Source organism: Netta rufina (genome assembly GCF_964035555.1).
Source record: "Netta rufina genome assembly, chromosome: 10".
Taxonomy (NCBI): domain Eukaryota; kingdom Metazoa; phylum Chordata; class Aves; order Anseriformes; family Anatidae; genus Netta; species Netta rufina.
In genome coordinates, this window is record NC_140133.1 from 11,025,474 (window position 1) to 11,052,347 (window position 26,874).

The 26,874-nt window shown below is 63.8% G+C and overlaps 2 protein-coding genes across 2 annotated transcripts in view; both read left to right on the top strand.

Annotated features, from left to right (window-relative positions):
- The window catches only part of NCKIPSD (NCK interacting protein with SH3 domain), a 46,966-nt gene extending 45,245 nt beyond the window's left edge, over positions 1-1,721 (top strand). Inside the window, exon 13 of the mRNA XM_084292593.1 lies at positions 104-1,721. Coding sequence (XP_084148719.1) covers positions 104-307 — 204 coding nt within the window. The 3' untranslated portion in view covers positions 308-1,721. The remainder of the gene's footprint in view (positions 1-103) is intronic.
- A 1,605-nt stretch (positions 1,722-3,326) lies between these two features.
- CELSR3 (cadherin EGF LAG seven-pass G-type receptor 3) lies at positions 3,327-26,721 on the top strand (the record flags this gene model as incomplete). Its single annotated transcript, XM_084292519.1, is given in 38 exon segments — positions 3,327-6,399; positions 10,285-10,917; positions 11,805-12,027; positions 12,153-12,268; positions 12,491-12,579; positions 12,771-12,928; positions 13,134-13,297; positions 13,446-13,571; positions 13,654-13,823; positions 14,023-14,208; positions 14,285-14,395; positions 14,540-14,708; positions 14,965-15,106; positions 15,267-15,387; positions 15,658-15,841; positions 15,934-16,035; positions 16,232-16,337; positions 16,339-16,351; positions 16,353-16,563; positions 17,825-17,919; positions 18,133-18,342; positions 18,747-18,930; positions 19,062-19,211; positions 19,493-19,673; positions 19,857-20,024; positions 20,341-20,467; positions 20,621-20,827; positions 20,903-21,077; positions 21,281-21,393; positions 21,655-21,734; positions 22,361-22,487; positions 23,056-23,169; positions 23,280-23,416; positions 23,513-23,619; positions 24,237-24,410; positions 24,536-24,736; positions 24,915-25,995; positions 26,377-26,721. Coding segments are annotated over 38 exon segments (9,756 nt in total). The 3' UTR covers positions 26,405-26,721.
- Between the last annotated feature and the right edge of the window lie 153 nt (positions 26,722-26,874).

Consider the following 26,874-nt stretch of genomic DNA (forward strand, 5'->3'; position numbering starts at 1 on the left):
CTGTTCCTGTGCTCATGCTGTAATGGAGGCTGGCACGCTTGTTTATCTCACTTTGAATCTTTCATTGTGCTCTCTGTTTTTTTTCTCCCCTCCCACTTGGCAGCTGAGGATGGAGTATCTGTCTCTGATGCACGCCATCATCCGCTCCACGCCGTATCTGCAGCACCAGCACCGCCTCTCTGACCTGCAGGGCATCTTGCAGCGCATCCTAGGGGAGGAGGAGGAGGGGCAGCAGTGCCAGATGGACAAACTGATCATCTTGGAGATTTACAAGGAGTTCCCAGAAATCTCCCCTGGTACCAGCTAACTGCCCCTCGGCTCGGACTGGAGTTCGAACCGCTCGGATCAAAGACGTCTCTTGTTGACACTTTCTCCCCGTTTCCTTCCAGTACAGCTCATACCTTATATTCCTCCGTGCGAGGCCTAGGTTCGGACAGTGTTCACCGGCCCTTCAGAAACGCCAGCGGCAGAGAGGGGAGGGCATGGGGTGCCCCGGGGCCTGGAGCTCCGGGAGCTTGGCGCTGGGCAGAGCGGGGTGGGCGCTGGCACGTGGTTTGCCTCCAGCACTCGGGCAGGAGGCGTTTAACGGGCACGAGGGGCAGAGAGCTCGAGAGGGACTTAGCCAGGGTGGCCAGTCCCGAAGCGAAAGGCCCTTGCCTTCGAGTATCACTTCTTTTCCATGTGCATCTCCCTGCAGTGTCCAAGTGGAGTCCGCTGGTGCTTGGAAGAAGCTTTCGTAACATCTGTTTTGTTCGCTGCTGCTAGTGCCAATGTGCTGCAGCCCTGCCACGGGAGGCAGCCTGCTCGCTGTCGAACGCCTTGTCTAGTGAGCCTTCCCCTCCCTCCCGGCCCTCAGCTTCGACTCGGGGTAGCAGTCCACGTAGGGTCATAGAGGTCTTATCGCAGCAGCTGCTTTTTTTTCAACCTGCTTTCTCTAGTGATGTTTAAATCTGAATTTCTTGCCCACTGTGGCAGCCTACAACTCACGGCCGCCGGGGCGACGCTGCTCTTAGGAAGCCTTTGGCGTGGACACAGTGCAAAGACACGTCCTGCCAAGCAGAAGCTGCTGCTTGCTGCCTCTCTGGCATCACTGCCCCGGGCAGAGGGGCTGCGTGTGGGCAGGGGCACTCTCTTCGTAAAGCCTGTGGATTTTCTTGCCTTGAGCTTCGTAGCAGCTCTGCCTCGCTGCCCTTCCTCTCCATGCGGCAGCGCTCAGAGGCAGCGTGAGCCTGGTGTCCAGTAGCTGTTTGTGACTATGCACGAGTGTGGGGAACCCTTATTTATATTTCCTCTATGTTTCTAGCAAACGGGATTAACCTCTTTCCCTGTTACAGATGGTCACACACACACTAACGTGGGTCTCTTCAATATTCGTGTCCGCAGTCTGGTCACTCCCTGTCCCCAGCTGTTCCTTTGCAGTATCCTGGTAGGAGCTATTGGCATTTGGAACTGGAAGTACTGGGCATTGTGTTTTACAGCTTGAGGAGACGACACCTGAGCTCTGCTCTGCAGGCCTGGGCTCTGGGCACAGGGGCAGCGATGCTCAGGAACAGAGGGGTGAGGACCCCCTCGAGTCAGCCTGGGAATGCCCAAAGCTTAATAACCGCCCTCATAGAGAAACCTATTTTTCCCCTGTAAAAATGTATGAATGTCAGAAGGGATCCTGTATTTTCTTAAACACTACGTGTAACATGCAGAGGAATAAAATGTCTTAAACTGGACTTGTGTGAACGTAGCCCTGTCTGTCCCAGCGTGGTGTGGGTGAGCCCTGGTGCGTGGGGACCGAGGCAGGGTGGTGGCTGGGTGCCTGCTGCCTGGAAAGCAAAGCACTGGCTGCTCACCCCAAATGGGAGTGGTGCCGCAGTCACTTTTCCTACACTTGGCTTCCAACACTGAGACGTGTTTCCATTAGCCACTTCAGGCCATTATTAGGGTGCTATCTCCTCTTATCAGCGTCTTTGCGGCAGCTCGGGGTGTTGGGGGGCTGGTGCAGCGGAAGCAATCCGTGACCTGCACCTCTGGTTTATTGTCTGGAATGATTCAATTACGCCTATTTTGTGGCAGTAATACCCCGATGACTTCCTCATCCTCCCGAGCTGTCAGCTGGGTAATTAGAGCAAATAAACTTAAAAGCTTTCATCATTTTTTTTTAAAGCGTCACCTCTCTTCTGATTGGGTTTCTTGATGGCAAAGGCTGTGGTTAAGGAGCCACGATGCCTAAGGAGATGATGGCAGAGGCTGGCGTGAGGCCGGCACCTTCGGGTGGGGAGGTGACAGCACCCCGTCTGTGGTGCTGGCCTGAGGGCTGTGGCACTTCCCCGAAGTAGGTCAGGCTGTCACCGGGCCAGGGCGGCTCTGCCACTTGCTGTTAGGCTAACGGGGCCGGTGGGGAATGTGAATCCCCCTGGGCACTGCACGCAGCTTGGTGCTGACACGCAGCCTGGCCTGTTATAAGCTCACTTCCCAGCTTTTTGGGGGAATAGAAACCTGCACCCACCACATGCTGTCCTGAGGGCTGGTGGCCATGCTTGGTGGGCTAACAGGGTTAGAGATGGGTCTGACAGTGGGGTTCTTGCTGCAGCAGCAGCACGGGGGGTGGCACAAGAGGTTCTGTGACCCTGTCTACAGCCACTATGGGGCTGCTGATCCCCCCCCCCAAACCCCTTGGTGGCCCCCAGCCCGCTGTGCCCAGGGGCTGGCAGCATCTCCTCGCCTTCCTCCAGGTGTATCACCCAGCTCAGCTGGGCTGTGCATGGAGGCACCGGGTGCACCCAGGGTGCTCCCTGCCCTGCTGTGCCCCCACTTCTCCCCACACACCTCCTACACTGACTCCCACCCCAACATCTCCCTTTCTTCCCCACGGCGCCCCATATCACCTCACCCCCGTGCTGGGCGCTATCGGCACCATAAAACCCCGTTCCCGGGCAGCCCGTTACAAGCCGCAGCACCTCATGCCGCGCTGTTTGGCACCGAGATGAGGTGACAACGACAACACCGAGCGCCTTTCGCTTCGGCAGAACCCGAGGGTAGCGAAGTGTGTGTGTGTGTGTCTGTGTGTGTGTGTATGTGTGTGAGGGGGACGGGGGGATGAAGAACCCGAAGCCGCCTCCCCGCCGCCCGCCCTCCTCAAGATGGCGGCGGCGGGCGGAGCGGGGCGGGGCGGCGGGAGCCATGTTGGGGCTGCGGGAGGAGCCGCCGCCACCCCCGGCCGCGGCGGAGCGGAGCGGAGCGGGGCGGGGGGCGCCCATCGCCGCCGCTAGGCGGGGGCGGCTCCGAGCCTCAGCCGCCGAGCGCCCGGCCCGGGCGGCGGCCGCCGAGCCACCACCATGGCGGCGGAGCAGCGGCAAGCGGCTGCTCCGAGCCGCCGCCAGCGGGGACTGCAGCCGCTTCTCCTCCTTCTCCTTCTGCTGCTGCTCCCTTTGTTCCCCCCCGGGCTCGGGGCCGCCGCGCCGCCGGGCAGCGGGGGGTGCCCCGCCGCCTCGCCCTGCTGGGTGGCGGGGGGTGCCGCCGCCTCCCCCCCGGGGCTGCCCCCGGGGCTCCGCCGCCGCTCCCCGCAGCGCTGCCCGCCCCGCAGCGCCCCGCCGCCGGCCCCGCTGTGGAGGGGGAGGCGAGCGGCCCCCAACCGGCACCCGCTGTTCCCGCAGTACAACTACCAGGCGGAGGTGGCCGAGAACCAGCCGGCGGGGACGGCGGTGGTGGCGGTGGCGGCGCAAGACCCCGACGGGGGCGAAGCGGGGCGCTTGGTGTACTCCATGGACGCCCTGATGAACAGCCGCTCACGGGAGCTCTTCAGCATCGACCCGCGAGCCGGGCTCATCACCACCACCCAAGCCCTCGACCGGGAGAGCATGGAGCTGCATTACTTCCGAGTGACGGCCGCCGACCACGGGGCGCCGCGGTTGTCCGCCACCACCATGGTGGCCATCGCCGTGGCCGACCGCAACGACCACGACCCGGTCTTCGAGCAGGGCGAGTACCGGGAGACCATCCGGGAGAACGTGGAGGAAGGCTACCCCATCCTGCAGCTGCGGGCCACCGACGTCGACTCGCCGCCCAACGCCAACATCCGCTACCGCTTCGTCAACGAGCGGGCCGCCCACGCCGTCTTCGAGATTGACCCCCGCTCCGGCCTCATCACCACCAGCGGGCCGGTGGACAGGGAGAAGATGGAGAGGTACTCGCTGGTGGTGGAGGCCAATGACCAGGGGAGGGAGCCGGGGCCTCGCTCTGCCACTGTCAAGGTCTACATCACGGTGCTGGATGAGAATGACAACACCCCGCAGTTCAGCGAGAAGCGCTACATCGTCCAGGTGAGGGAGGACATACGGCCCCACACAGAAATCCTGCGCGTCACCGCCACCGACTTGGACAAGGACAACAACGCGCTCGTCCACTACAACATCATCAGCGGGAACAGCCGGGGCCAGTTCTCCATTGACAGCGTCACCGGGGAGATACAGGTGGTGGCCCCGCTGGATTTCGAGGTGGAGCGGGAGTACGCCCTGAGGATCCGGGCGCAGGACGCGGGGCGCCCTCCCCTCTCCAACAACACCGGCATGGCCAGCATCCAAGTGGTGGACATCAACGACCATGCCCCCATCTTCGTCAGCACCCCTTTCCAAATCTCCGTCCTGGAGAACGCCCCCCTCGGCCACTCCGTCATCCACATCCAGGCCGTGGACGCGGACTACGGCGAGAACGCGCGCCTGGAGTACAAACTGACGGGGGTCTCGGCCGACACGCCCTTCGTGGTGAACAGTGCCACGGGGTGGATCACGGTCAGCGGGCCCTTGGACCGGGAGTCGGTAGAGCACTATTTCTTTGGGGTAGAGGCTCGGGATCACGGCTCCCCGTCTTTGTCTGCGTCTGCCAGTGTCACCATCACGGTGATGGATGTCAATGACAACCGCCCCGAGTTCACCCAGAAGGAGTACTTCATCCGCCTGAACGAGGACGCGGCGGTGGGGACCAGCGTCCTCAGTGTCACAGCGATTGATCGGGACGTGAACAGCGCCATCACCTACCAGATCACGGGGGGCAACACGCGGAACCGCTTCTCCATCAGCACGCAGGGTGGGGTGGGGATCATCACTCTGTCCCTGCCGCTGGACTACAAGCAGGAGAGGCGCTACGTGCTCACCGTCACGGCCTCCGACCGCACCCTGCGTGACAACTGCCACGTTCACATCAACATCACCGACGCCAACACGCACCGGCCCGTCTTCCAGAGCGCCCACTACTCCGTGAGCATCAACGAGGACCGGCCCGTGGGCAGCACTGTGGTGGTGATCAGTGCCACGGATGATGATGTGGGGGAAAACGCCCGCATCACGTACTACCTAGAAGACAACGTCCCTCAGTTTCGCATCGATCCAGACTCCGGGGCCATCACTCTCCAGGCAGAACTGGACTACGAGGACCAGGTCACCTACACGTTGGCTATCACTGCCAAGGACAATGGGATCCCGCAGAAAGCAGACACCACCTATGTTGAAATCATGGTGAATGACGTTAATGACAACGCGCCCCAGTTCGTCAGCACTCATTACCAGGGCATGATCTCTGAGGACGCGCCTCCCTTCACCAGCGTGCTCCAGATCTCTGCCACCGACCGGGATGCCCACACCAACGGGCGAGTGCAGTACACCTTCCAGAACGGGGAGGACGGGGATGGAGACTTCACCATAGAGCCCACCTCAGGCATCATTCGCACCGTCCGCAGGCTGGACCGCGAGAACGTCCCCGTCTATGAGTTGACTGCGTACGCTGTGGACAGGGGCATCCCTCCGCAGCGAACTCCCGTCCATATCCAGGTTACCATTCAGGACGTGAATGACAACGCCCCTGTCTTCCCAGCCGAAGAGTTTGAGGTCTTGGTAAAGGAGAACAGCATCGTAGGCTCTGTCGTGGCCCAGATCACAGCCGTCGACCCGGATGAGGGACCCAATGCCCAAATCATGTACCAGATTGTGGAAGGCAACATCCCCGAGATCTTCCAGATGGACATCTTTTCTGGGGAGCTCACAGCCTTGATAGACCTGGATTACGAGACAAAACCAGAGTACGTGATTGTAGTGCAAGCCACCTCTGCCCCTTTGGTCAGCAGAGCCACGGTGCACATCAAACTCATCGACCAGAACGACAACAGCCCCGTTCTCAAGAACTTCCAGATCCTGTTCAATAACTACGTGTCCAATAAGTCCAACACCTTCCCCTCGGGGGTCATCGGGAAGGTCCCAGCCTATGACCCCGATGTGTCCGACCGCCTCTTCTACACCTTCGAACGGGGAAACGAGCTGCACTTGTTGATTGTGAATCAGTCGAGCGGGGAGCTGAGGCTGAGCCGCAAGCTGGACAACAACCGCCCGCTCGTGGCCTCCATGCTGGTGACCGTCACAGGTAGGCTGTGAAAATCTTCCCGTGCCTCGTTGCTCTGGGTTCATAACGCCTGCGGGCTTTGCGTGGTCCCCGTGGGCAGCCCCTTCCGCACCCGGGGTGTCGGGGACCGGCAGCGAGGTTTGGATGGGGACGTGCTCCAAACCGGGAAATCCTGGAGGGACTGGGAATGGCGAGAGGGGAGCCGTGCTGTATGAGGGCATTTTGTGAGGGGGGCTGAGATCGGTGGTGGTCTGTAAGAACAAAGCCTCGTTACTCGGCTGCGAGGATCGCACGCAGCTGCCAGCCAGGCGCCTTTGGAGGTGCCGTCAGCAGCAAAGCCGTGCTGTGGGGCGCCGGCCGGGTCAGCAGCGGGTTTTTGGGGTGGCCGCTGCTCCCCGTGCCCCCAGCGGGTGTGCTTCCCTTCCCGGCTGTGCCTGGGAGCCACGGGGCTGGGCTGCTGGAGGCTGCTGTTAGCAAGCAGCTCGGGGCTGGGTGCTGGCCGTGGTACCTAACGGAGGCTGGGGCTTCCAAAACGCGGCGCCGCCTCTCCAAAGCCAGCTCGGTGTTGCGGGTGATGGCTGTAACAGACCTCAGGTGCCTAAAGCTCCCGCATCGTGTGTGTTGCTGGGCGAGCCGAATGCTCGTGGTAGCTCCCCGGGGTGGTTTGGGAAGTGCTGGGGTTGCCTCCAGCCAAGCTGGGGATGGGGTGAAGATGGACAGGGCTGGGCTGCGCCTTGCAGCCCCCCCACTGCCCGAGCTCCGCCGGCACCACGGGCCTTTCTTTGCCTGCGGGTGTGTGATCTGAAATGGAGGCATCCAGCCCTCCAGCCCTCCATCCATCCCTCGCTGAACCGAGGAGGGCAGGAGCCCTTTTTGGAGGCACCAAGCACCGAATTCCCGAGCGTGCCTGGGGAGGGAGCGGCGCGTTACATCGCGGCTCTCCCCTGGCCGCCAGCTGACACCCGCTCTCCACCCAGCTCATTCAGCAGGAGGAGGATTTCTTTCAGGAGGCAGAGCGATGGAAGCAGAGCTGCTCGAGGCCATCCAACACGGCCAGCTCCAGCCTGTCGGCGGGTCGGGGCAATTTGGGGGACTAATTGTAGCCGCGGGGCTGGCTGGCACCGCACGCCCTGCGCTGTGTGCGTGCGGGGCGCCGGAGGTGGGGGCTGCTTTTGACCTTTCCAGCTTCTTGCCCCGCTGTTTGCAGGAGCCCTGCCTCCTCGCGGGCTTAACCCCGCACAAAGGCAGGAGGAAATCACGTCCTGAAGTCCTGCGCCGAGCCGCCTGGCAGCGAGAGGGCCCCTGCAATTAGCGTGTCGTCATCTGCCAGCGGGAAGGGAGAGCCGGGAGAGGTGCGCCGGCGGAGGGGAAGAGCTGTGCCGGGGGGATGCGTGCAGCCAGGAGGCGGAAAGCTGGCCTTTTGTTGGCTGTGCTGGAGCTGCGGGGGTCTGCCTTGGGTTTTTCCTTACCTCCCAGCCTGCAGCCCCTTTGCTGTGGCTGCTCACAGGGGTGGGGGCTTGCGGAGAGGACCCGGCTGCATTGTCTGCCCGGCCAGCTCCTGCCTCTTGTGGGAAGGTGACAAAAGCACCTAGCTGGGTGCACCCCATGGGGTTCAAGACTCGTAGAGGCAGGGGGCCACCAGAAACCGGCCCCTTTCTGGGGGGCTGAGGGGCTCAGACCTGCCCGCAGCTCCTCGCAGACCCATGGGCACCGGTGTCTGCTCTGAAGGGCTGTGCCTGCGGCCAGCAGCAAGGCGTGAGGTCGGTGTGTGGCTGGGGGCTGGAGAGGTGTTGAGAGGAGCCCGAGTGCTTGTCCTGGTGTCCCTCCGTGCTGGCCTGGCCTCCTCCTAGCTGCTGGTCCCCTGTCCGTGATGGGGACCCCGAGGTCCTCAGGGTGGGTTTCGTGGGCTGGATCCGTGCCTTTGTGCCACCCAGGAGGAGAGGGGTGACGGGAGGGACGCGCTGGCCCCCTGTAGCTGCCCCCCTGCTGCTTTGGGAGCCGGTGGGTGTCTCTCCTGGACACGCAGCCACGATGCCCTGGTGCTGCTCGGCACCGGGGTCAGAGCCTCCTGCAGCCCCCTGCTCCCTGTGGGCATGTTTCGGGGCTCCTCGCCCTGCCGCATGAATATTCACCAGGCACCAGCTCTCCAGCCCCAGGATTTAATCAGAAAGGGTGAGCGGCCGTGATTAAAATGCCTCCCAGGGGGGGTCAGCGCCTCCAGCCAGCTTTGGGCTTCCTTTTGGTAGCCTTTTTTTCCTTCCCACCTTTTTTTTTTTGTTTCCCCCTCCTTATTTACAGAGGGTCATTCTCCCAGCCATCTGCTTCCCCTCGCACGGAGCCGGCGGGGAGGCAGCCCGGGGTGCGGGGCGGAGGCTGGACAAGGAGTTACGGGGGAAAAGCTGCTCTGCTGGGACAGGACCTCACACCGCAGGGGGATTTGCCCCCCAAATCCCTGTGGAGGATGGCACCGGAGGTGCCCAGCACCCCACAGCACGACCTGTTCCCAGCCTGCAGCCTCCATCCTCCTCAGAGACTTTGCTGCTCCCCGGCCTGCCTCAGACCTTAGCGTGGCGTTAGCTGAGGCTGGATAACGGCCATAAATCAGGCAGATGCCTGCCTGCCGGCTTCCACGTCGGCGTGGAGCAGTTTGGGGTCAGAGGGAAGCGCCCCCCCTCCAGCAGATGAGCCCTGGGTGGCTGCTGGCACCTCCGCCCCGCGCCTGCCTTATCTGCAGAGCGCCAGCCCGGGGATTTGCGGGGTGGCTGGAGAGCTGTCACCTTCTGAAGATGGAGCGAGAGGAAAGGGAGACGTTTCATGCCTTAAATCTTCCAGCACCGCAAGCTTCAAACGGGGTTGGGGGAAATCAAAAGGCTTTGCAGCGCGTGAAGCAGCCAGGGCGGCGCGGCAGCGAGGACGGAGCCGCGGCGCGGGCAGGAGGTGGAGGCTGCGTCCCCAGGGGAACCTCACCCGTGGGACATGTGTATGGGATGTGCTGGTTTGGGGTGGTGACGGTGCTGGAGAGCTGGGTTTCCAAAGAAATTCGGACACTCCAGGCTCCCTGATCTGAGTGGGGTGGGAGAAGGAGCCGTGGGTGCCCACCACGAGCTGCTGGCGCACGTGGGGATGGTGGGGAGGGGCTGGGAGGTGGCTCACCCCGATTCCTCATTCCTCAAGACTCTTGGTGAGCCTCATCGGACGTTTCTGGTGGTGGGGTGCTTCTGGGGTGGCCGAGCGAGGGGGATGTTGGCTGTTTTGTGGCTGTTTTGGTGGCTGCTGCCAACAGCCCCGGCGCTGGCGGAGCGCGGCCGCGCTCGGAGGTGGCTCACGTGGTGCGGGGTCCCCAAGGGGCAGGGAGTTTGTTTCCAAGGAAAATAAAGATTAAAGGGAATTAAACAAACCGGAGACGGGCCCAGGGAGGAAGGGACGCGGAGCAGATGGTGGAGAAGGGGGGAAGCAGGGAGCGGGGTACAAAAGGCTCGGGGGCCCTGGAGGAGAGAGGAAGGAGGCGGCAGGAAGAGAGCGCGGGGAAAGGCAGCGTGCAGGGGGCACGGGGCGCAGTGGGGGCGGAAAACACCCCAGGCGCTGGCATCGGGCTCCGGTGTTTGCCCAGCCTCCTGCTGGGACCTCCTTCTGCCTGTTTCTCACCACCATCCTCGCTCAGTTTGCTGCCCAGAGCCAGGGCTGGATGGAAAGCTGGGAATTATCTCGGTGGAGATCCTGGCGTGGGGGACAAAGCTTGGGCACGCGTGTGGGGACGCCCTGGGGCAGGTGGCACCCGGCTGGCTCCCCGGGCTGTGTCTTCAAGCTTCCTTAGCTGAAGACTCGGCCATTTTGGGGCCGTTTTGGGGTGTATGGCTCAGGGTGGGAAGGAGGAGAGCTGCAGCACGTCCCCGTTCCCTCCCCCAGACGGCATCCACAGCGTGACGGCCCAGTGCGTCCTGCGGGTGCTCATCATCACAGAGGACATGCTGGCCAACAGCATCACGGTGCGGCTGGAGAACATGTGGCAGGAGCGCTTCCTCTCCCCGCTGCTGGCCACCTTCCTGGAAGGGGTGGCCACCGTGCTGGCGACGCCCAAGGAGGACGTCTTCATCTTCAACATCCAGAACGACACGGACGTGGGGGGCACGGTGCTCAACGTCAGCTTCTCGGCGCTGGCGCCGCGGGGCGGGCGCTACTTCAGCTCGGAGGAGCTGCAGGAGCAGCTCTACATGAAGCGCATGGCCCTGACGGGCGCCTCCATGCTGGAGGTGCTGCCCTTCGACGACAACGTCTGCCTGCGGGAGCCCTGCCAGAACTACATGAAGTGCATCTCCGTCCTCAAGTTCGACAGCTCGGCCCCCTTCATCGCCTCGCCCTCCACCCTCTTCCGCCCCATCCACCCCATCGCCGGCCTGCGCTGCCGCTGCCCGCAGGGCTTCACCGGCGACTACTGCGAGACCGAGATCAACCTCTGCTACTCCAACCCCTGCCTCCACGGCGGCACCTGCACCCGCAGGGAAGGGGGCTACACCTGCGTGTGTCGCCAGCACTTCAGCGGTGAGTGCCGGGCACGGGGAGGGGGGCTCGGGCTCGCCGACGAGGTCCGGCCGCGCTCCCCATCTCTCCTGTTTCCATGGTGTTGGATGCGCAGGGCTGAGGTTGCCATAGAAATGTGAGGAGGGGAGGTGGGATGGAGGGCTCCCGGGGCTCCCGGGGACCTTTGGCAGAGCGGGAGGAGCGAGCTGGGCCTCGCCCGGCTGGGGTGGAGGGTTGCCGAGATCTGTGCCCGGCCACCATCAGCTTGGGGTCGGGTGAAGGAGGTCTGTGGCTACCGAGGAAGAGGAGGAGGAGGAGGAGAAGGAGGAGGAAGCCCTGCCCTGCCCTGCCCTCCCCGCCAGGAGGGGTGCTGGGGAGGCAGGGGAGCGCGGCAGCAGATGGCTGCCTTGGAGCCACGGTGGCTCCTGGTGAGATAAGCAGAGTCGGTGGTAATTAACCCCTGGCATTTGAAGCGTGAACAGCCATTAGCAGAAGGGTTAATGAGCTCGTTTCCCTGTCACTTCGGGCTGTCTCCGCATCCTCCTCCTCCTCCTCGGGTGCCTCCGAGCAAGTAATGGGATCCGGGCTGGGGGTGTAGGGCGGCGGCCGAGTGATTTGGGGCGCTCTGTGGGGCCAGCACAGCCCCTTGTGCCATGCTGCTGCCACATCAGCCTCAGCAGGGGTTTTTGGGGTGGACAGAGCCAGCTGAAAAGGCAAACCTGGCAGGCTGGGCCCTGAGGTCAGCTGTGGGCGTGGGGGAGAGGAGTTCCCAGCCCTCTGCTGGAGCTGAGCGAGCCGGCTCATAAAATCCTTCCCGTGTCCTCAGCTGCCCTACAGCTGGACCTGTGCCCTGGGGCAAGGGGCGGCCGAGGGGCCGTGTCCCAGCCCCTTTTATTTTACTCCCACAGGCGAGAACTGCGAGGTGGACAGCCGCTCGGGGCGCTGCCAGCCCGGCGTGTGCCGCAACGGGGGCACCTGCACCGACGGTGCCGACGGGGGCTTCCGCTGCCAGTGCCCGGCCGGCGGCTTCGAGGCGCCTTTCTGCGAGGTGTCCGCGCGCTCCTTCCCTCCCCGCTCCTTCGTCATGTTCCGGGGCCTGCGCCAACGCTTCCACCTCACCCTCGCCCTCTCGTGAGTGCTCTCCCCCCTCCTCGGGACCCTGCGTGCCCTCCCTTCGTTCCCCCGTGCGGGGACATTGGGGTTTTTCTGCAACGCGCCCCGTGCACACCCCGCGCTCCCGTTCTCTCCCTGCCCAGGTTCAGCACGGTGGAGCCCAGCGGGCTCCTGCTCTACAACGGGCGCCTGAACGAGCGGCACGACTTCCTGGCCGTGGAGATCATCCAGGGGCAGCTGCAGCTGAAATACTCCACAGGTAGGCTCAGCCCCTGCCCCTCGCGGGATGTGGGGCGGCCACGAGCCGCTCTGGGGATGAGGACCCTCCTGGGTGGGTGCTGCTCGTCCTCGTGGCCCCATTGCCTTGCCTGCCCCAAGAGGTGCCAGGATGAGCAGCGGGGAGTGCTGGGCACTGCCCCGAGCCTGCTGTCCCCTACCTGGAGGATCTGGCACGCCGCAGCACTTATCCCTGTCTCTGCAGGGGAATCCAGCACCGTGGTGAGCCCCTACCTGCCTGGGGGCGTGAGCGATGGGCAGTGGCACACGCTGCAGCTCCGCTACTACAACAAGGTACCGTCCCCTGCCGTCCCTCTGTGCCCGTGGGTCTGTCTGCCCGGGGTCTGTCTGTCTGCACCGCTTGCTGTCCTCGGCCAGAGGCGTCCCTCGTGGCTCCCCTGTGCCCTTTCCCTGCTGTTGTGGGAGCTGTGGGGTGTCTGGTTTCGGGGGGCCGTGCGCTGCTGACGCCCCGCCGTCGGTTTCAGCCCAAGGTCAGCGCCCTGGGGGTGGTGCAGGGCCCCTCCAAGGACAAGGTGGCCATCCTGACGGTGGATGAATGTGACGCCTCGGTGGCCCTGCAGTTTGGCAGCGAGATCGGGAACTACTCCTGTGCCGCCGAGGGAGTGCAGACCAGCTCCAAAAAGTGAGTGCCTCGGGGGCTGCCGGGCGCTGCTGCGCTGGAGAGAGAGGAACGGGGCAATGGGGTCCCCTGCTGAGCCTGCCCTACATCTGGGGTAGCTCCAGGGGCCCCGGCTGTGTGTGCCTGTCCCCGGGGATGTCAGCCTCGCAGCCCCTCGCCAAGGGAGCCATCCGGCCACCCTGAGCTCACCGGGCTTCTCTCCTTGCAGGTCCCTGGACCTCACAGGTCCCTTGCTCCTCGGAGGGGTCCCCAACCTGCCGGAGAACTTCCCCGTCACTCACCGGGACTTTGTGGGCTGCATGAGAGACCTCTACATCGACAGCAAACGCATTGACCTGGCCTCCTACATCGCCAACAACGGGACCACGACAGGTACCGGCACCTCTGCTCCCTGCCAGCGCCTGTCCTCTGGAGCAGGAGTTGTGCCGAGCAGCTGGGGCTGCCCCTCGGGCAGTGGGGCAGGGCTGGAGGGAGGAGGTGAGCGGGTGGAGGCTGACGTGGGTGACTTTGTTGCCCCCAGGCTGCCACGCCAAGCACACCTTCTGCGACTCCAACCCCTGCAAGAACGGCGGCACCTGCTCGGTCAGCTGGGGGACCTACTCCTGCCTCTGCCCCGTGGGCTTCGGGGGCAAAGACTGCCGCCACAGTGAGTGAGGGGGTGGCCCTGCAGTGCAGGAGGGCAGAAGCAGGTGCTCCCCGTCCCTTCTCACCTCTGCTTTCCTTTCCAGCCATGCACCATGCCCACTATTTCCAGGGCAACAGTGTCCTCACCTGGGACTTCAAGACGGACGTGAAGATCTCGGTGCCATGGTACCTGGGGCTGGCGTTTCGGACGCGCCAGCCTGACGGGGTGCTCCTGCAGGCACACGCCGGGCAGTACACCACCCTGCTCTGCCAGGTAGGGCCTCAGCACCCCTACCATCCTCCCCGAGGGGGCTCTGCCCTCCTCACTGACCCCAGCCCGAGCAGAGCATGGTGTTTGGCAGGGCTGGGATTCCCTCCCCGTGCTCAGAACGCGCGGGGAAGGTAGGCTGGAGGCAGCCAGAGCGGGTCAGGGCTTTGCTCACTGCTTCTTTTTGCTGGTTCCCTCCCTGCAGCTGGCGGGGGGGCTGCTGTCCTTCATGGTGAGCAGGGGCTCGGGGCGCAGCACCAGCCTGGTGCTGGACCAGCTGCAGCTCAGCGACGGGCGATGGCACGACCTGCAGCTGGAGCTGCGCGACGTCCGCAGCGGGCGAGACTCGCGCTACGTCATCACCCTCACCCTGGATTTTGGGCTCTACCAGGTACGTGCTGCGTGCGGGAGAGCCCAGCAGCAGGGATGGTGGCAGTCGGCCCACGTGAGTCCCTTTTGCCGTGCAGGATACGGTGGTTGTGGGGAACGAACTGCACGGCCTGAAGGTGAAACATCTGCACGTGGGGGGAGTCCTGGGCTCTGGCGAGGTGCAGAACGGGCTGAGGGGCTGCATACAGGTGAGTCCATTGCTCCGAGCCTTCCCTTTCCAGCGGGTCTGTTAGCTGGAGAGGTGGGAACGCAGCCTTAAATCCACGGAGCGGGGTCCAGGGGTTGTTGGTCAGGCGGACCGGAGCATTGTGTGACTCTCCCCTGTGCTGCAGGGTGTGCGACTGGGTGACAGCGTCACCGGGACCGTGCTGCCCAAGCCCAGCCATGCCCTGAGGGTGGAGGCTGGCTGCAGCGTGCCGAGCCCCTGCGACTCCAGCCCCTGCCCGGCCAACAGCGTCTGCAAGGACGAGTGGCAGAGCTACTCCTGCGTGTGCCTGCCAGGTAGGACCTGCAGAGCCCTTGGCTCTCCGCACTGTACGTCGTCTTCTCTGCCCCTGGGGCTCCCACAGCCTGGCTGTCACTGCTCTACTGCCCCTTCCCCGGGCAATTCACATGCCCAGAAATCCCTGCCAGACATTCAGTGGTTTTTGTGGAGGGCAAAATCCCTCCTGAGCCCCTTGAATCCACTCCTGGGCGCTCTGTCCACTCCTGGGGGGAAGGTGCTTTCCTTACGTGGTGCTCTCCTTCCACACCTCAGGGTACTATGGAGGGGACTGCGTGGATGCCTGTCACCTCAACCCCTGCAAGAACAAGTCCGTGTGTCGCCGCAAGCCGGGCTCGCCCCTGGGCTACGTGTGCGAGTGTGCAGGGAACTTTTTCGGGCAGTACTGCGAGCACAGGTGAGATGCAGGGCGCACAGCAGGGCCTTGGCCTCCGGTGCCTGGCTCTGCGCTGCTCGCCCATCCCAGCTGTGTGACACCTCGGTGCCACCCTTGGAGCTGCTGGGAGAAGGCCCAGGAGATGCGGTCGGTGTAGCAGTGAGGATGTTCCTGTCCCTAGGATGGACCAGCAGTGTCCGAAGGGCTGGTGGGGGAACCCCAGCTGCGGGCCGTGTAACTGCGACGTGAACAAGGGCTTCGATCCCGACTGCAACAAAACCAACGGGCAGTGCCACTGCAAGGTGAGGGGCAGCTGTGCCCGTGGGGACGTGGCCTGCCTGTGCCTTGTCCTTTTCTCAGCCTGGCAGCTGCCTGGGCGCTGCTTTGCGTCCTCACCTCCTTGTGGCCCTCCTGGCCCAGCAAGGTGACGATGGGGGCAGCCGGCGGTGCTCGCAAGTGGGGATCTCTGTGACGAGTCCCCTGTGGGCAGCCCCGGCTCCAGCAGTTCCCCAGCCCCCTTCCTCTGCTGCTGTCCCCGTGGGCAGCCTGACGGCCGTCCCCGTTTCCCCCAGGACTTCCACTACCGCCCGAAAGGCAGCGACACCTGCCTGCCTTGCGACTGCTACCCCGTGGGCTCGTCCTCGCGCTCCTGCGACAAGGAAACCGGCCGCTGCCACTGCAGGCCCGGGGTCATCGGCCGCCAGTGCAACAGCTGTGACAGCCCCTTCGCCGAGGTGACACCCAGCGGCTGCGAGGGTGAGCGGGGACGTGGCAGCGGGGCGCTGGCACCGCGGGGCTGGGCGCGAGCGGCCCCGCCGTGACCGGCCCTGGGCCGCCTGTGTCTGCAGTGCTCTACGACGGATGCCCCAAAAGCCTGAAAGCAGGCGTGTGGTGGCCCCAGACCAAATTCGGGCTCTCGGCTGTGGTGCTGTGCCCCAAAGGCTCCTTGGGTGAGTGGGGGATGCGGTGGGGAGGGGAAAATCCGGGTGTCGTGCAGGGGGTGTCACAGCCCCAGCAAGGTCACCGCCTCGCAGTGCTGTCCCCGGCCCCTTTAGCTGGGCTGGAGGGCTGGGAGGAGGAAGCACCCAGCCTGAGGGCGAGCACAGGGGGCTGGGAGCAGGCTGTAGGGTCAGTGCCGTCACCCAGCCTCTGCTGTCACATCACTCACCTTCTCCCTGCTGCCTTTGGCTTTCATCGAGGCCGGGGTCAGGCCTGGCAGGGCGAGCGCTGTGCGGGGAGCAGGGCACGGCGTTTGGTGAGTGCCTCGGGTAGAAGAGGCTGGAGAAGGCCGTCCTTGGGTGACGGCAGAGGTGCGAGCAGGGCGTCTGGGACTGCAGGGCAGGGCGAGCCCCGGGGGACAATACAAACCCTGTCCTTCTCCAGCCGTTCGCTCCGGGAGGAGGCAGGTTCGGCTCCTAACTGTTGTCGCTTCTCTCCCCGGTTCTCTCGCCACCCGTGCTCAGGTTTGAGGGGCGCAGGTAAGGTTGTTCCCAAACTCCCTCCCTCCTCCCCTGCTCTAAGGACCGTGCCACGTGGCTTTCCCCTCCCTGCTCCCTGCCTGGCACCCTGCACCCCCCTGCGCTTTCCCTGCCGCTTCTGGAGCTGCCGAGTGTCTCCCCATACGCTTTGCCTGGCCTCACCGCTCCTCCACGCCGCTTCCTTGCTTCCCGGCACACTCACCAGCACAAACCTGGCTCCCGCTGTCCTCAGCCTGCAGCATGGGCTCGGGGGGGCTGCCGAGAGGGGGCTGCGCTCCTTGCCCCGGCCGGGATGGCTGCTGCCTGCCCTGGGCTGCTCGCTTAGGCTGGGAGGGGAAGGAGCTGGGGACGAGCGCCGGGTGGATGGCAAGGGGGGGAGGAACGGCTGCGGGGTGGAAGAAGGGGGAGCTGCTTGGTGTGGTGGAACGGGGCAGGAGCTGTGCGAGGTCCTGTTCCTGCTGCCCAGAGGCACACGGAGGCCGGATTCTGCCCGGTTCTGCAGCTGGGCATCCGCAGGCGTGGATGAAGGCCTGTTCCCTGCTGGGGGAAGGCCGGCAGCGAGGAGGTTTCTTTGTTCTCTTTGCCCCCAGCTGCTGTGGCGCCGGTCCCTGTGCTTATGCAGCTGGGGAGGGGGTGGTGGGGATGCACAGCGGGGAGCTGGGCTCTGCCCCAAGCCCCCTCTCCCCTTCTGCCAGCCATGGGCACTCGGTGAGCTCCCCTGCCCTGGCACCTTCCCCAGGACCTTGGTGCTGTTCACAGCCGATCCCATTCCCTGCTGGTATCTCTGCTCCTGCCCCAGGCAGGGTCGTGGTGTTGCAGTGGGAGCTGTGCCCGTGCTGCTGGGCGAGTTGTCCTCCACTGCTGTGGAGCAGTGAGCTCCACGGGCCTCTGGAGGTTGGGGTCCGATGTGTCCTGAGGACACGGACATGGCCCCACCAGGGGGTTCAGCCTTACCCTGCCACGTCGCTTCTTGCTCTTTGCAACCCTGTGTGATGGTACCTGCTGCCGTGCAGGCTGTGGGAGCCACACGAGGAACCAGCTCCTGGAGAGGGGGGCTGGCAGCAGCTCACGGAGGTGATGCAGACCAGAGGTGAAGCTGGTGCACAGCAGGAGGACAGCTCTGGGGTGCCACAGGCCCTCCCCATCACTTGCTGGTGCTGCTCTTGGGGGTTACCTGGTGCACTGTTCTGCTGGAGAGGGACAAAGAGGGTGGGAGCTGCATGTCCCACACCTTTTGATGCTCTTTTCCTCCGGGCTTCAGGCGCAGCCGTCAGACACTGTGACGAGGAGAAGGGCTGGCTGGAGCCAGACCTCTTCAACTGCACCTCGCCTGCCTTCAAGGAGCTCTCCATCCTGGTAATGCCCTGCTGCCTGCCCCTTTCTCTGCCCGAGACGCTCCCTGCCCAAGTGACCACCACTACGAGCATCCCCAGCTCGTGCTGTGTTTTCACAAATCATTCCTGGGCCCCACAGCACCCCCAGCACCCCACAGCTTGCTCGCTGGGAGCCGTGGGGCTCCCCAGGGAGGAACCACTGTGTGCTAACCCCTTCCTCTCTCCCTGCCGGCAGCTGGAGGGCTTGGAGAGGAACGAGACCGAGCTCAACACCATCGAAGCCAAGAAGCTGGCCCACCGGCTGCGGGCGGTGACGGACCACATGGAGCACTACTTCGGCAACGACGTGCACATCACCTACCGCCTGCTGTCTCGCCTCATGGCCTTCGAGAGCCGGCAGCGTGGCTTTGGGCTGACGGCCACGCAGGATGCTCACTTCAACGAGGTGAGGCCTCCCCCTGCATCGGGGCAGCGGCTGCTGCTGCTGCTCTGTCAGCCACCCGGGTCCCTGGGGGGTTTGGGGAGGTTGTGAGGCTGCTTCGTGGGTGCTGAGATCCCCAGCATCACACAGGCATCGAGCCCCAGGAGGGAGAACAGCAGAAGCCATCTGCATGGCCAGGGCTGGAGCACAGGAGGGGTGAGGAGAGGCAGAGAGGGGTTTGCTCACCCCTACTGGGGTGGTGCAGAGATGTCTCTGCAGGACACTCGCTGATGAGCATTGAGGTGGGGATCCATCGAAGGGAAACCACCACGCTGGGCAAAGGGGTGCAGTGCTGGGGGGCAGGATGTGTCCCAAAAGCTCTGCTTCTCTCACCCCCTGCTCCCCCGTGCCCCGTTTCTCCCGTGCAGAACCTGCTGCGTGCGGGCAGCTCCGTGCTGGCCCCCGAGAACCGCGAGCACTGGGCCATGCTGCCGCACAGCGAGCACGGCAGCGCCAGCCTGATGGAGCAGCTGCGGGACTACTCGGGCACGCTGGCCAGCAACATGAAGCTCACCTACCTCAACCCCGTCGGCGTCGTCACCCCCAACATCAGTGAGTAGGAGGGGCTGGCCGCGGCTCCTGCACTCCCTTTGCCAGAGATATCAAACCTGGGGTGCCCCGCAGCGTGGTCGCTCCCCGGGTGGCCGTCCTGGAGCTGGTTTTCACCGACATCTCCCCCGCAGTGCTGAGCATCGACCGCATGGAGAACCACTCGCACGTCCGCCGGCGCTACCCGCGCTACCACAGCAGCCTCTTCCGCGGCCAGCCCGCCTGGGACCCCCACACCCACGTCGTGCTGCCGCTGTCGGTGCTCAGCCCCCCGAAAACCGAAGGTGAGCATCGCCTGGGGCACAGCGCGTACAGGCACAGTTGGCAGGGAGCCCTGCCGCTGCTGGCAAACCCCAGCACTGCTTCTCTCTGCGGTCCTCACCAGCTTTGGGTGAAGATTGTGGAGAAAAGCCCCCAGATCCCATGGGCTACTGAACACAGAGGGCACTGGCTGCCTCCTTCAGCCTGCCCAGAGCCCAGGGCACCGCTAGGGTCCCCCGAGAAGGCGCAAGGCCGTGTGTGTGTGTGTCCATCCCCATTCTTACCATCCCCTCGTGTGCCTCAGCTGTCCCCACGGCAGTGCCAACGCTCGCTGGGGGCGAAGGGAACTACACCGTGGAGAGCTCCTCCCCGAGGCAGGCGCTGCCGGAGCCCGAGCCTGCCCTCACCGTCATCATCCTCATCATGTACCGCACCCTGGGGGGGCTGCTCCCCGCCCGCTACCAGGTGGATCGCCGCAGTGTCAGGTACATCCTGCTCCCCTTCCTCTCCTGTGAGCACTGGTGGCGAGAGGCTGCCTGGATTCCGCCAAATTTGGGGGCTGGGGCTGGGGTGGGCAGAGCTGTTCCTGCCGAGGTGTCAGCACGGGGCCTTAAGGAGCCCTGCAGCCCCCGGGCACGGTGACGGCAGGGCTCCGTCGCTCCTTGCAGGCTCCCCAAAAATCCCGTGATGAACTCCCCCATCGTCAGCGTCTCCGTGTTCAGCAATCACACCTTCCTGCGGGGGCCCCTGGACACCCCTCTCATGCTGGAGTTTCGCCTGCTGGAGACGGCCAACAGGAGCAAACCCCTCTGCGTCCAGTGGAACCACTCCAGCCCGTGAGTTGGGCACTTGCTTTGAGCTGCTTTCCACAGACGGCTCCTGCTTCCCGAAGTCTCCCTGCCCACAACAGGCTGTGTGCCCGGGCAGCAGTGGGGTGTGGGGGTTTCTGCCCTCTCCTAGGGGATTTCTTCCTACTGGGAGGGCACGGTGGGGTCCCTGCAGGGCTCTGGCACCAGTATTTCAGCTGTGGGAGCGCAGCTGCATCTGCTGGGAGAAAAACTTTGCTGCTGGCCCCTCTGCAGTTCCTTCCCCACGCACCAAGCTCAATCTGCCCTCTCTCCTAAGCGCTCTCTGCTTTTTTGGTGGCTGCAGGACCAACCCGTCGGGTTTCTGGACAGCCAGAGACTGTGAGCTGGTGTACCGAAACACCACGCACGTCCATTGCCAGTGCTCCCAGTTTGGCACCTTTGGGGTTCTGATGGACAGCTCGCACCGAGAGGTAACCGCAGGGCTGGGGGCAGCGGGGGGGGGTGCTTAACCACCAGAACGAGCAGGCACAGGCAGAAAATTCCCTGTGGGACACAAATACTTCGAGGGCTTCCCAGGTCTCGCCCTGACCCCACCGTTTGCCTTTGCTTCTCTGCTGCTGCAGCAACTGGAAGGTGACCTGGAGACGCTGGCAATTGTCACCTACTCCTTGGTGTCCCTCTCCCTGGTGGCCCTGCTGCTCACCTTCTCCTTCCTGACCTGCCTCAAAGGCCTCAAGTCCAACACGCGTGGCATCCACTCCAACATAGCAGTCACCCTCTTTTTCTCCGAGCTGCTCTTCCTGCTGGGCATCAACCGCACCGAGAACCAGGTGCGTGGGGTTGGGGCGACGCCAACGTGTGGCTGGCACGGCGGGGCTGTCTCTGAGTGGCTTTTGTCTCCCCAGTTCCTCTGCACCGTGATCGCCATCCTCCTCCACTGCTTCTTCCTCTCCACCTTCGCCTGGCTCTTCGTTCAGGGCCTCCACATCTACCGCATGCAGACGGAAGCCCGCAACGTCAACTTCGGGGCCATGCGTTTCTACTACGCCATCGGCTGGGGGGTGCCCGCCATCATCACCGGTAGGAGCCACGGAGATGAGGGTGTGACAGGGAGAGTGTGCAGGCACTGAGCAGTGCCCTGTTGTCCAGCTGGGGATGGGCATCACGGGCTTTTTCCTTGCTTCCTGGGGACGAGCAGTCCCTCGGTGTGTCTCTCCGCACCCCCCTGGATGTGCACGGGGTGCCTGCTGGGTCTGGAGCTGGCTTTTCCCTTCCTTCCCCAGGGCTGGCTGTTGGCCTGGATCCCGAGGGCTACGGGAACCCTGACTTCTGCTGGATTTCCATTCATGATAAGCTGGTCTGGAGCTTTGCAGGCCCCATTACTGTCGTCGTTGTGGTAAAACCCTGTCCTGTTTCACCCGCAGCCCTCTCCTACCTCCCTTCTCCGCACCGCGGGCACTGCCTGCCCTTCTCTGTGCTCTCCTCCCTCCTCTAGAGCCCCTCTCTCTGTCCCTGCTGGCTCCAAGCAGACCTGGGGGAGGCCAGGGCTTGGGTGTTAAGGGGAAAGGAGGGGAGCTTCCCGTGGGCCTGGTGGACCTGGTAGATTGGGTCAGAGCCAGCCCTTGGCACGGCTTCTAATCGGTGCCACCACTTTCAGATGAACGGGGTGATGTTCCTGCTTGTGGCCAAGATGTCCTGTTCCCCGGGCCAAAAGGAGACCAAGAAGAAATCGGTTCTGTGAGTATTAGTGGCCGAATCCCCAGCAGAGCTCCCGTGGCTCCTGGTTTCCAGCATTTTCAGTGATCATCCCCCCCTCTTCCACCATCGCAGAGCGCATCAGTGTCAGCCTTGCGGCTGCTCTCCTCTCCCACCTGGTGGCCACGTTAACTCTTCCTAAACTTCGTCCTTTCCTCCTGTTCCTTCACCCCTGTCCTCACACTGTCCTGCCAGCCTGTCCCCTTCCCCTGCCTGCCCTCACAGCCCCACCTCATGTCTGCTCATGCCAGCTCTCAGCGCCAGCTTCTGCTCCTAAATGCTCTTTGCAAAACATTTCCCCACTCACCCTCTTCCTGAGCCAGCCCTGGAGCTCGGCTCAGCTCTCTGCGGCCCCAAATGATTTGTGTTTGGGCCCTGTGTTTGCCGTGTGTGATCCAGAAGGGAAGGCTCCGGGCACGGGGGGGAGCAGAGCGGCTGCGTGGCGACGTGCCCGTGGCGGGGAGCAGCCCGTGGCGCAGCGAGGAGGGCTGGGCAGGAGGCACCTTCCCCTCTGGATCTGTCTGCGAGCGCTAGCCTGTAGATTAACAACACGCACTAACCTCTGGGTGTGTGTGTGTGCCTGTCTGTCTCTCTCTCTCTCCCTCCAGCATGACGTTACGGAGCTCCTTTGTTCTGCTTCTAGTTATTAGCACTACCTGGCTCTTTGGCCTCTTGGCTGTCAACAACAGTGTCCTGGCTTTCCACTACCTCTACACTGTCCTCTGCAGCCTCCAGGTAACTGCCCAGCCTCTGCCAAGGGAGGCCTGGGGGGCGAAGGTGCTTTTTGGTGCCCCCCGAGCCCTCTCTGGGGCTGCGGGGGGGTCCCCGCAGAGACTGCGAGGGCCACGTGTAGGCACGAGGTGCTGAGCTCAGAGCTGGCACCCACGGGGCAGCGAGGGCCATCTTGAAGGGGTGTCCCTGCTCTCAGAGGGCTGAGCAAGAGAACAGCCTGCAAAAAGAGCTGTCGCACCCCAAAGGTGACCCGCAGCCACCCCACGGCCACCACCACGGTCGCTCTGAGGCTCCTCGCTGGGGATACCCGCGTGGGGCTGCAGGGACCTGCCAGCCCCTCCTCGGGCACTGCCTGCCCTTGGGACACCCCATCCCTTCCTCCTGCACCCACAGCCGCTGGCCCAGGGGCTCGTGCGGATAACTCTTGTGGGGGACAACCCTTTAGGGCCCCAAGAGGGCCACCATGCTGGAGGCCAGCAGCCAGCCACCCTCCTGGCCCCGCTGCAGGGAGCGCAAACCCGCTGGGGGGGGCTCCCTGTGGCCCGCAGGCTCACACTTTTTTTCCCCCCAGGGCCTGGCCGTGCTGATCCTCTTCTGCGTGCTGAACGAGGAGGTGCAGGAGGCCTGGAAGCTGGCCTGTCTCGGCAAGAAAGGGCCGAGCGAGGAGGTGGCGAGGAGCACACAGGTGGGGAGAGCAAGAGCAGCCCCGGCTGGGCGCCTGGAGGTGGAGGGAGGGAAGGTTATCCCCTGGGCTGCGTCTAACAGAGCCCTGTGCTTCTCTCCCTGCCTTAACAGGGCCCCAACGCCTACAACAACACGGCGCTGTTCGAGGAGAGCGGCCTCATCCGCATCACGCTGGGGGCCTCCACCATCTCCTCGGTGAGCAGCGTGCGCTCTGCCCGCACCCACTCCAGCCAGCGGGGCTACCTCAGGTAGGGGAGCAGCACCGAGGATCCGGGGTGCCCGGAGAGCCTGGGCAGAGCTCAGGGCTCGTGGCAGCGTCGCCACTCGGGCCCTGTGTCTTTCAGAGACAACATGACGGCGCGGCAGGGCTCGGCCCTGGATCACAGCCTGCTGGGTCACGCCGGCCCCACCGACATCGACGTGGCCATGTTCCACCGGGATGCTGGGGGAGGTGAGGCTTTGGGACTGAGCCGGCACATCCTGAATTCATTCGGGTTTAAAGAAATCACTCCCTGCGTAGGCTGCGGCTGCGTGGTTACGTCCTTCAGCTGGTGCTTGGCTGCGCCTCCCAAACAGGCTGCAGAAAGGAGGGAGAGGCAGCAGCTGTGTCGCTTAGCGCAGCCTCTCCCTGGGCAGATAGGAAAGGGCATAATTAGCCCCCAGGGAGCTAAAGACAGAGGCAAGAATTGTCCTGGGAGCTGTCAGGGGGTCCCTGGGGACGTGCGTTGTTCCCAGGCAGTGATACAGGACGGGAAGAGGCGGAGGGAGCTGGGTTTGCTCAGCCTGGAGGAGGAGGAGGGGGCAAAAGGGACCTTAGGGCTATTTGCAGCTCCCGTATGGAAGGGTGTGGAGAGATGGAGCTGGGCTCTTCTCACGGGTACCTGGTGGTAGGGCAGAGGCAGCAGGCACAGGCTGCAGCCGAGGGATGGCCAGTAAGCTGTGAGAGCCCTCTGGTCCCCCCCCGCCTCTGTCACTCGGTGTCCCTGTCACCTAACCTCCCGCAGGCACTGGTCTGCCCTTCCTCACCCACTCTCTTCCCAAATATCTCCCCCCCACGCCTCCCTCCAGACCAGGACTCGGATTCGGACAGCGACCTGTCCCTGGACGAGGAGCGCAGCCTCTCCATCCCGTCCTCGGAGAGTGAGGAGAACGTGCGCCTGCGGGGCCGCTTCCAGCGCCAGTTCAAGCGGGCGGCGCACAGCGAGCGGCTCCTCACCAACCCCGCCAACACCACCCCCAAAGGCAAGGCACAAGGGCTTTGGGAAGGGGCGGCCTTGGGCCTCGTGGCTTCGTTCACCCCTCACAGAAATGTTTTTTCTCTCTCTCTCTCTCTTCCCCCGGGCCCGTTTCGCCGCGTCCTCCACCAGACGTGGATGGCAACGACCTGATGTCCTACTGGCCGGCGCTGGGCGAGTGCGAGGTTCACCCCTGCTCCCTGCAGAAGTGGGGCTCCGAGAGGAAGCTGGGGTTCGACGTCAACAAGGACGCGGCCAACAACAACCAGCCGGACCTGGCCCTGACCAGCGGGGATGAGAACTCCCTCACCCAGACCCAGCGGCAAAGGAAAGGTAACAAAAAAAAGCCTGCAGCAGGCGGGCAAGGATGGTCTGAAGTTGTTGTGGCCCTAGAGGCTCGGGGTCAGATCCATCTTGGCACCCCCCCGGGGAGCTGCAATGCATCTCCCGCAGCTTTCCTGCTGGTTTCTGTGCTCTGCAGAGATCTGACTTCTCCTTCTGTCTGGCGCAGGGATCTTGAAGAACCGCCTGCAGTACCCTCCGACTATCCAAGGCTTGCCGTCCGTGGGCAGGATGACCAACGAGCTGTCGTGGTACAAAACCTCCACGCTGGGTCACAGGGCTGTGCCCGCTGCCTCCTACGGCAGGATTTACTCCGGGGCGGGCAGCCTGTCGCAGCCGGCCAGCCGCTACTCGTCGCGGGAGCAGCTCGACATGCTGATGAGGAGACAGATGTCCCGGGAGCAGCTGAGCAGGAACAACTCGGGGGAGTGCTTGGAAACGGTGCCCAGCCGGCACGGCTCCAGGGAGGAGCTGGACACCATCCCCAGCAGGCACGGGTCTACCGAACACCTAGAAAATATCCCCAGCAGGCACGGGTCGAGAGAAAACTTGGATCTGCTCGCTCCTCGGCCCAGTCAGAGAGATCACGGGAACACGCTGCCCCGGAGGCAGGGCTCCAGAGACCACCTTGAAACTTTACCCTGCAGATTTGGGTCAAGAGAGCAGCTAGACTGTGGGCTGGTAAGAGAGGTCTCGAGAGAGTGGCTAAACACATTGCCGAGCAGGCAAGTGTCCAGAGACCGAATAGATACGTTGCCGAGTCGAGATACGTCTCGAGAACAATTGGATTTGCTTTCTCGAAGACAGCCTTCAAGGGACCAGCTAGCATCGGCTAGGCAAACTTCAAGAGAGCAGCTGGACTTTCTCTCCAGAAGATCTAACTCCAGAGAGCCGCTGGGTACGGTGCCCAGCAGGCAGCCCTCGCAGGAGAATCTGGGGAGTCTCTCTCGGAGACAGCTGTCTAGGGAAAGCCTAGAGCCGCTGTCCAGGAGGCAGCCTTCCAGAGAGAACCTGGAGGCCATCCCCAGCCGCCACCCTTCCACCGAACAGTTAGATATCCTTTCTTCCATCCTTGCTTCTTTTAACACCTCCGTCCTGTCCTCGGTGCAATCTTCCAGCACGCCTTCGGGCCCCCAGACCACCGCCACCCCCTCTGCTGTGCAGACCTCCTCGCCGCCCTCCGCGGCCTGCCCCTCGACGCCTCGCTCCACCACCTCCCACAGCATCTCGGAGCTGTCGCCGGACTCAGAGTAAGTGCACCCCTTCCTCAGCCAGGCCTCGCCTGGCTTGGGGTTTTGGCTTTTGGGGGGGAGGGACACTTATAAGTGAGCTCCCAGGGTGGGTGGCAGATGTCTCCTGGCCCCGAAAGGTGCCAGGAGCTCCGGGATGTCACAGTGCAGAAGCAGAAACACCCAGCTCCGTGCCCTGCTGGCACTGCCCCCATCCGTTCCTGTTCCATCCCCCTTTTCCTTGTCCCTGAACGCAGGGATTTGGACTCGGTGCTTCCTGCCCTGACCCAGGAGCAGGTTTTTGTCCCCATCTGACAGAGCCGGGAGGCAGTGGGGAGCGCAGCTGGAGCCCTGGGGAGGTGCCGTGGCTTAACGCTTTTTTTTTTTTTTTCCTCCGAGAAGAATAATGAGAAACGAGGGCCATTCCTGAGGGGCCGAAGCCGTCCGCAAGAGAAACAGAAGAGGCAGGGCCCTTCGCCTAGCCGGACGCTGCCAGCTGAGGTTTGGTGTCCCCAGGGGCGGGGGCCAGAACTGATGGTGCTCAGAGGCCCCCAAAAACCAACCCTGCCTTTCCCTGCCCTCCGGGCTGAGGGGCCAGCGAGCCCACCACCCGCCTCCGGGAGCCCCCGGGCTCCCTGCCGCTGTGCTCCCCTCGCCTGCCCGCTGTGAGAGGCATCGCAGGAGCCCGCTCAGGCGAGGGTCTGTCACTGACCCCCCCCCGGGGCTGAACTCTTCCTTTTGCAACCCGTTCCCAGGCGGGGGGCACGTACGTGCGTGCGTGTGTCCGTGTGTGTGTGTGTGTGTGTGCGCGTGCGGGCAGGGGGATAGAAAGGGAGCCCAGGACACGGGGGCAGGGGAGGGTTTTCTACCTTTTTGTATCTTTGTAAGCAGAGAGCAGAG